This window comes from Melitaea cinxia, chromosome 3 (assembly GCF_905220565.1).
Source record: "Melitaea cinxia chromosome 3, ilMelCinx1.1, whole genome shotgun sequence".
Lineage (NCBI taxonomy): Eukaryota > Metazoa > Arthropoda > Insecta > Lepidoptera > Nymphalidae > Melitaea > Melitaea cinxia.
The window spans coordinates 9,855,812-9,865,309 of NC_059396.1; the positions used below are offsets into that span (position 1 = coordinate 9,855,812).

Sequence of the window (9,498 nt, forward strand, 5' to 3'; positions counted from 1 at the left end):
TTTCAGGTTCTTATTTGAAGAGCGCAGCCTTCTCCGAGCAATGCTTTTTTAATATAGTTCAGAAATAATAATGCTATTCCTAATTAATGAGACACTGCGCTGCACTAAACATATAAGGTGATCGACTCGACTTCTACCTGCCTTCTTTCAAATGGAGGTTTCTGTAGTGTAATCATGGTCTTCTACACAGGTCTTGCAATAACAGTAGTGGCGTTTCGTCGGCTTAATGGTTGCTCTTTTCTTCTCAATTTACGGCCGCCAAAGGCATGACGATAGATAAGTGTCCTGTGTAACAAAGACAGAATTGCATTCTGTCTCTTTTTCTATTTATATTTAAATGTGTATTATATACTTTGAAGCACTAAAAAATAAATACAGAAAATTACACGTAAAGTTGATTGCAAAAGTGAACTTATCCCTAGAAGAGATCTCTTCTAGTTAACCAATGGCCATAAGAGAGTCATTCATATAGCTGGAAACACGGTGCAAGAAATAACAACGTAAAGAAAATAGCTAAATAACTGTAATATATTACATACTTACAAGTATAAACACACTTACATAGACACGTATACATCTATAATATAAAAATGAGTCGCTGAATGTGTTGCTAAGCGCAAAACTCGAGAACGGTTGGACCGATTTCGCTAATTCTTTTTTTAAAATATTCCTTGAAGTACGAAGATGGTTCTTACGGAGAGAAAAATTCTAAAAAAAAAAAAAATTAATATCCTGAAAAAGTCTAAAAACAACACTTTTCTATACTCCTATATAAAAGATTTGTGATAATACTTAAAAGTCAATTTGAACTTTAATACCATACGATAAAGTTTGTGTTAGGCGATACGAAGTTCGCCGGGTCAGCTAGTATACATATACAATATATCATCATCACATATCAAAAATGACTGTCAGAGAGGAGGTTCATAGGAGATTGCTCAAAAGACCACATCAGTCAGTCACTTCAGCCTATTGCAGTCCACTGTTGGACATAGGCCTCCACAAGTTCGCGCCAAAAATGGCGTGAGCTCATGTGTGTTGCCTATAGTCACCACGCTGGGTAGGCGGGTTGGTGACCGCAGGGCTGGCTTTGTTGCACCGACGACGCTGCTGCACGTCTTTGGCCTGTGTATTTCAAAGCCAGCGGTTGGATGGTTACCCCGCTAGCGGTCGGCTTTATAAGTTCCAAGGTGGTAGTGGAACTGTGTTATCCCTTAGTCGCCTCTTGCGACACCCACGGGAAAAGATGGGGTGGCTATATTCTTTAATGCTGTACCCACACAGCATACATACATACATACATATAATATATACGCACATAGATGATACATGATTCAGATTCACATGTGTTTGTTAATCACAATAGATATAACTAGTGGTCGGCCATTGGTCAAAATTCAACCATATTTTTGTGCATAATTAAAAAAAAAATTAGCATCTGCACTTCTTTTATGTATAAACTATAAGTGTACAAAATTTTATACTCCTCCGTCCGCGCAATTTTCGTAAAAAGGGGTACAAAGTTTTTGCTTCCCGTATTAATACACAACACAAGTTGTTTTATTGTGGGAACTTGTGATTTGCCTGCATTTATGTTTTAAAATATAACAAATGCACCCATCGACAGCAGTGATGTACAGCGGCGTTGACGCGAAAGAAAAGTTATGACACTATCATACTAATCTAACTCTTAGTATTGAAATTGGGCTCCATTGCAACGTTTCAGACTGTAATATCCCACTGCTGGGGATATGTCTCTTTCCCACGTAGGAGAAAGTTCAGAGCTCAATCCACCACGCTGCTCCAATGTGGGTTGGTGGATATATCCCAACTATGAGTAGCGATCGCTATCAAGTTGTACATGATAACAACCGGGACCGACGGCTTAACGTGCTCTCCGAGGTAGGGAGCAAAAAAAAAGAAAGAATAATCGATATTTAGTGCTAACTTGTCAATTTTTTAAAATTGAAAAAAAAACTAAAACGAACAAAATTTTTTTTTTTTTGATCGTACATTGAAGAACAGTTAATGAACAATTGAAATAGGAAAAAAAAATAGTAAAAAATTGATTTACCCTCGCCAGCCTAAGAGAGCCAGACAGTACACTTTGGTCGATTTCCACTATGCGACCACAACTACCGCAAAGCCTTTTCTATCGTTTCACCTTAGGCCCGTGGTGGTCGCGAGAGATCGCTCGACATCATAGACAATACTCTTTGATAATAGATGACGCCACTATTCACGACCAAATTGCGCCCACCTTGCTCAAAAAATAATAGGTGTATAGTCAGAGTTGGTAAATGTCAAATTGTGAATCTTATCTCTCATCCCATTCTGCAAAAACGCAACGATAAGTTCAGGAATCCATGTTGAATTAAATTTTGCTCCAATCCATGCGAAATATTCATTCATAACCCCCAGCTGCATGTTTTCACTATGCCGCCATATTGCGAGCACACTGACACCTGACATCGCCCAAATATGCATTTTGTATATTTGCCTACAAGTACAACGCCCATAGCCTTTTTTACCTTAGTGGAACGCGCCCTTCAGCGATCGTGGTCAATGGAGTTGTGGGCCTTTAGTGGAACGCGCCTTCTGTCAGAAAAAGAGAAACTGTCAAATCTTTCTATTAATAATTACTTCTAAATAAATAATCGCTATAAAGAAAAAATAATATAGACTTTAATTGGTTTATAATAATAAAGCTATATTATATATAGTAAAAATCTATGAATGAAGAGAAAAATATTATCATAAAAGAAATGAAGGAAGGAGGGTATTCTATATTTCATCAAGAGTATATAATCATGGCAGAATAGTAAGTAATTGATATCAGTAAATTAGAAAATGGGTGTTTTTTAGATTTTGGGCATAAATTCAAGTAATGTAACGTTTCAGTCGCATGCTGCAAACAGAAAATTTACCAGGAATCTACGTCATACCGTCGCATGAGAACTCATTCTGTAAGTACTAATATATACTTTATTTAATCTCGCATAGATGTATTAGCATAATATTTGTTTTGTCAATAAATATATATTTGGTTAGTTTTACTTTTTACATGATTTCTCTTTGACAAAGAAAAAATAATTTACGATTTATGTAATTATTTTCAGTGTGGTATGGTGTAATATTTGTGAGATCTGGAACATATGGAGGTGGAGTTTTTAGGTTTACTTTAACTTTACCTGAGAAATTTCCAGATGATACAGTGCCTGTAAGTTTTTTTTAAATATATTTACTATATAATATTTTGAGCTATGAATGGTATAAAGGTATAATAAATAAAACACTTATCTTTTCAGACTATTACTTTTACATCACAAATGTTTCACCCAGCAATAGATGCATCGACTGGGGTTCTCAGACTGAATGAAGTATTTCCACAATGGGATAGAAAACAAAATCATATTTGGCAGATATTAAAATATTTACATTGGATATTTCACAATTTAAATATGAAGGTACCAGCCAATAATGAGGCTTCTTCGCTGTAAGTTAAATTTTCCCTTTTATAAAATTTATTATATTACGTACTTTCCTAAAACACAGCATTGTATAAAGAAGCATTGTGTACTTTTTTTCTTATTTAAATGGGAAAAAAAGTAAAAACTTTTCAATGTTCCCTGTAATTTTACTTTTATATTTCAAAAACTATGTGTGCAACTTTTAAGTTTTCACATGCTGACATACATTACTTGATAGAATTTGTGAATTTCAGTGGGACAGCTGTATAATTGATAGTTACTTTAAAATGTACATCATAAAACTGTTGTATAATCACAGTGTTTCAAGTTACAATGAAATGTTCAGCGAGATATTAATTTAATCGTTAATATTAATAGAACAGTGATAATAAATTATGACATTGCATCTTCTGAGGAAAAACTGCATATATTTCTACTGCTTTGAAGAAAGAGCAGAGAACAAGATATGGCAATGATACCTATCTAAAATCTTCATACTTAGAGTACAAATAATAAAAGAATAAATAATGAAAAACCTTCTGAAATACAAAAAAATTGTACATCATCCATTATATAAATATATAAATTATATATACAATACATAAATTATATAAATTATATATACAATACATAAATTATATACATTGTATATACAATTATGTACACAATCAAGTTACATTTCTGAGTGTATAGAAAGATTACCACAATATATAGGATTAAAAAACTTACCAAATAAGAATGCTATTTTACATACTTATTCTGTTTCACGGTCAATTTTTGATAAGACTTATTTAGTAAACATAATAGAGAATTAAGTATAAGAAAATATAATAACAATTCTCTGCTCTAATGAAAGACATTAAAAGTAGCTAGTATCTTAGCTTTAACAAATAATTTACTAGCTCGTTAACTGTTAACTTTTAGAATATAAACATTTAGTTACAAAAATATTGAAAATATTATGCAATTAATTTGTCAAAAAATAATTATCGAATGCATAGAAAATTAGATGAGATAGACTACTTAAGGATATGAGTAATTTTGGTGATTAAAATATAATAGAAAATATTAGCTCTTGTATCAATAATTCAATAATGAAATGGTACCATGCCTATCTTTAAATTTTAAGCCAGAAAAATTCCACTTACTCAAGAATATTAACACAAGAAAAATAATAATAAATCATTTAACTATAAAGGCAGAAATAAAAGAAATCAGAACTTTCATAGAAATAAAACTCAGAATTCAGCAAGCTTCACATATCAAAAATGACTGTCAGAGAGGAGGTTCATAGGAGATTGCTCAAAAGACCACATCAGTCAGTCACTTCAGCCTATTGCAGTCCACTGCTGGACATAGGCCTCCCCAAGTTCACACCAGACATCCAAAAGACCACATAGCAATTAAATTTTTAGACACCAAGCAAATTATTCTAATGCTTATAACAAATGACCAATTTGAAAAATAATGGGGAATTAAAAATAATATGAGTGTTAATAAACCTCAAAGTATAAATGAAAGCTATTTATTGCTCTAAGATAGTTTTACCGAAACAGAAAATGTAATAAATGGTTCCTAGTACCAAACAATTACAAAGTTAGAATTGGCAGACAAAACAGACCTTCACCAGACTTATTTCCACCTGTCTGTCTTGGAGACACACAAGAGGTTCCTGTGCATTGTATACAAAGAAGATAATCTAATCATTAACAGCAATTTCATTTGGCCTGGGTTCAGTCCCTTGTATGTTTCTGACTAAAACTCAGTTGCAGGAACCCTTCAAACTCGAGTTATATTCATTTTACTGCATTATATTATAGACAAATCAGGACCATTTCACACATACATATCACACTGAGGATGTGGAAACTAGGCTGACATAACAAATTTCTAAAATCAAATAGATCAACCAACCAATAATAAATCAACCAACAAATAATTAATCACTATAGTAAATTTTAAAAATTTTTTATTGCCCTTTCTAAAGATGAATTGGGTATAGGTGCTGCTTTTTATGACGCTCAGAGACTTAGAGTAAAAGTCAGGCTTGTTTCAAAATTACGTCAAATATTTCAATAATACATGCAGTACTAATAGGCAATCAGAACAAACAGAGGCTTAATTGTAGATTGCGGATATTCCCTGTCTAGATGTAGTCATTTTGTCAGATTCGGAAAGTGTTTTACAACATGTGGCTGGGTGCGCTTCAAACTTTCGAGAACTTTAGATAGCTTACATTATCATCAAATTTATGTATGAAATAATTGCACAAAATAGTAAAATAAAACTGCAGTAGATACCCTAACATGTCGGCATTTTCAACTGAGCTCGTAATACGATAATGGCCTGGAAATACAATATTTACCATACTTTTCAAAAGTGCTGGTTTCATTAAAGGAAACATATTGGAAAGAATGATAAAAACATTTAGATGAACGAGCCTTAAGGAAAGAAATATGGTACAAAACACTGTCCCTGATTGCTGGCAGTGGTTTGTCCAGACTACAAATTTAGACAACTTAATCACAGTACATAGAATTTGGTATTCGGACACATTTCATTAAATAGCAATTGTTTCGTGATGAAGAGGGTGCAATGGGTGGTGTGCTGTGTGGCTACGGCACTAAAGAATTTAGCCACCCCCTCTCTTCCCGTGGGTGTCGTAAGAGGCGACTAAGGGATAACAAGGTTCCACAACCATCTTGGAACTTAAGAAGCCGACCGATGGCGGGATAACCATCCAACTGCTGGCTTTGAAATACACAGGCCGAAGACGGGCAGCAGCGTCTTTGGTGCGACAAAGCCAGTACTGCGGTCACCAACCCGCCTGCCCAGCGTGGTGACTATGGGCAAAACACATAAGTTCACGTTATTTTTGACGTAAACTTGTGGAGGCCTATGTTCAGCAGTGGACTGTAAAGGCTGTAATGATGAAGAGGGTCAAGTCGCCATTGTGCACAGAATGCAACCAAATAGAGAAAACTAATCATGTTTTGGTTGAATGTAAGCGAATTGAAGCTAAAGGAGCTTTCTTTATTATGAAACACCCGAAGTATAATTTAAATAATGTATTGGGGGTATATGTAATATAGGGGTTTTCAATAGTATCCTGGCCTCACCAACTTGTGATGTGGCCAGTAATATTTAAAAATTCATTGTAATGTATTTTTTCTCAGTAAAGAATTAAAAAAAAAAATTGAGCTGAAACACAAAGAAAAATACTATTCAATTCCCTAAAATACTGAAATTAGAGAATTAGCTAAGAAAAATTCTTATTTAGAAAGATGTTTAAAATTATTTACTAAACTTCACATATTATGTTGTCTAAAGGCTGATGCTGATTGCATTACAGAAGATTGTAAATCTTTCTCAAAAATTTGAACAACAAAAATTAACACAAAGAAAGGTTCTTCTAAACCCTGTCATCTAAGAACTCAACTAGTGGTTACGAACAATAAAACAAAAATCACTGTCAACTCTACAGCAACAGATGCAATGAGTTCGAGCTTTGGAGTTCATAACATCTCAGGTCAAGATGGCATCAAACTTATAGGAGATATATGCAATATATGAATTAGTAATGTAGAATGAAAAAAGCATCACCAGGAGCTAACCGAGTGTACATCTTAAGTTCTTACTACTACGCTGACCATTGGCAAACTAAGTAAAAATATTCTTATTTTGGGTGAGCTACCTCAAAAATTCTATTTTCTAAACTATTACTATGAAGATGCTATGAAGGAACATTTCAACAGACACAGTGTGACAACAAACTCATTGTATATATATTTGAGTTTGCTGGTGTTTGCATAAGGGTAAAACTATACTGGAATTTGGTATTAACCTTTATTCCTATTTAAAATGAAAAACTCAGACACTGCTTCTTCATACAGTGCTAAGTTTTTTAATCAACATAATTATTGTTTTGTTGTAGTGCAAAATTGTTATAATAAAGTTATTTCTCTTTGTTACAGTTACAAAACAAACAGAAAATTATTTATAGATAAGGTAAAAGAAAGTATAGCATCAAGTATGGAACACATATATGACGAAGCTCCCACTGATGACAAACATTACATAACATTTAAACCTTATGATCCAAACATCCATGATTCAGCTAAAAACATGATGTTAAAAGTGCCCGGTGGAAATGAAAGTTCACATGGTGTTTCATGGGTTCAATCTGGGTCCTATCAATCCTTTTCAAAGGAAGATAATGCATAGCAGATATAGAATGTATACTTGATATTATATTAACAAATCACAAACTTAAAATATAGCCATAATATGACAAAACTGTGATAAAAAATATTTTAAATATTTCATTAAATTAATGTTGTTCACAATTGATAATGATTCTGAGCTTGTGTGTACAATTATTATTATTACAATGAGTGACTAATAGCTAGTAAATTTAGTTCTATGGTTTTTAAATTTTCAAATTAAAAAGCTATAAGACGATCCTAATTGCAATTATATTGTGTTTAATAACACATATTGGATATTGTTGTAGTATTCACATGGTTTATTATTATAAGCAAGATTGAATTTATTCTTAATTTAGTTATTACTATATCTATGAAAAATATTAAATATCACACATATTTATAAATTAAGTATTCATTTACTTGTGTAACAGTAAAAAGTATTAACATACTTTCAAAAAACTAAAGACTTATTCTGTTAACACTATTTTTATTTAATTTTTTTCAAAAGCTATAATTATTACAAATCTAATAAGTTCTTTAGTAATATATATATATAATTTTTTTATATTAAAATTAATATATTATCATACTTATAACAGTTTTTTATTTAACTTCTTTTTTGTAACTAATCTTTAAGTATAGAATCTAATCAGGAACCGATTTTATTGTAATATTATGTTTATGAACTGCATCTGAAAACCACAGCTGATCTAACTGGTAATTTTTGTTCTTCCAAATAAAATTCGTTGGAGGTTCAGTTTCACCATTTCTAAATGTAAAATTTTTACTTATTTCAATAGAAAGTTTTGATCTAATCAGTCCAATGCCTCCATACTTATCATCCGCTGGATGATACACTCTACCAGTAGTAGGTAACATATAAACTTTTTCAGGTTGAAATTGTGACATCAACAGTTCACCAGCGTAACCAAATGTTAAAAAATCGACTTCTGGGTTGCTTTTTGAAATAATGTGCGTGTAAACAATAGGTACATCATCACAACGAATATAATTTCTCTCTCTTCCACATAATGATATGTACGGAAATTCATCTTCATATTTTCCAGTTTTATTCAACCGAAGACGCTTAAAAAAAAATTCTAAAAACTTCTTTTCTTTAAAACATGATGTAAAATTTTTCATCTTAGAATCATCTAAAAACAGCTGAAATATAATATTCAAAGTAAATTTATTCTGGTAAAAATAAAAATACCGAAGAACTAATTTTTACAATTAATTCTTAAAAATTTAAATTATTATTTTAAATATACGTTTTTAAATCTATATCTATAGGTTCGGTCGAAATTTGCATACCATTCCTTGATGGTCAATATAATAAAAATATTCTCGAACTTTTGGTTCCGGCTCTTGACCTTGTATATACTTCAAAAATCGCTTTTGTACATAAGAACGTTTTGAAGAAAATAACAAAGACTTATTAATTAAATTCATTTCAATAAATTTTTAAAAAATCATTTTTATAGTATATAAATTTAACTAATGACACTCCGACACTGACATTGCAAATTCATTTCAGTTCTTTGCATAATGGCTTTTAGTTGAACATTGCAAAGTGGCCACTAAGAGCTAACAACATCCATAGAATACATAGATTACAATACCGATTATTAATAATATCCATCTATTGTTAACGGAAAGATTAATAGATTTTAAAAAATCCTTAATCCAGTCTAACTAAGTAAACTCACGATCAAAGCGGTAAAAACAGTTATTAACCACTTTATCGGTTATTATTTACATAAAACACAGACATATGTCTGTGACATAAAAGAAGGTAATAAGCCAAGAGCAACACGGAT

General features: G+C 32.0%; 2 protein-coding genes across 2 annotated transcripts; one reads left to right on the forward strand and one right to left on the reverse strand.

Moving 5' to 3' along the window:
• The first annotated feature begins 2,716 nt into the window (after positions 1 to 2,716).
• LOC123669431 (protein crossbronx homolog) lies at positions 2,717 to 8,022 on the forward strand. The gene is made up of 5 exons (XM_045603038.1): positions 2,717 to 2,821; positions 2,902 to 2,966; positions 3,120 to 3,220; positions 3,309 to 3,496; positions 7,445 to 8,022. The coding sequence occupies exons 1-5, from the start codon at positions 2,733 to 2,735 to the stop codon at positions 7,692 to 7,694; spliced, it is 693 nt and encodes a 230-aa protein (XP_045458994.1). The 5' UTR covers positions 2,717 to 2,732; the 3' UTR covers positions 7,695 to 8,022.
• Positions 8,023 to 8,243: 221 nt separating this feature from the next.
• LOC123669430 (UPF0598 protein CG30010) lies at positions 8,244 to 9,148 on the reverse strand. The gene is made up of 2 exons (XM_045603037.1): positions 8,993 to 9,148; positions 8,244 to 8,842 (listed from the first exon to the last, which is right to left on the reverse strand). Exons 1-2 carry the CDS (start codon positions 9,128 to 9,130, stop codon positions 8,324 to 8,326), a joined length of 657 nt encoding a protein of 218 aa, XP_045458993.1. The 5' UTR covers positions 9,131 to 9,148; the 3' UTR covers positions 8,244 to 8,323.
• Positions 9,149 to 9,498: the final 350 nt, after the last annotated feature.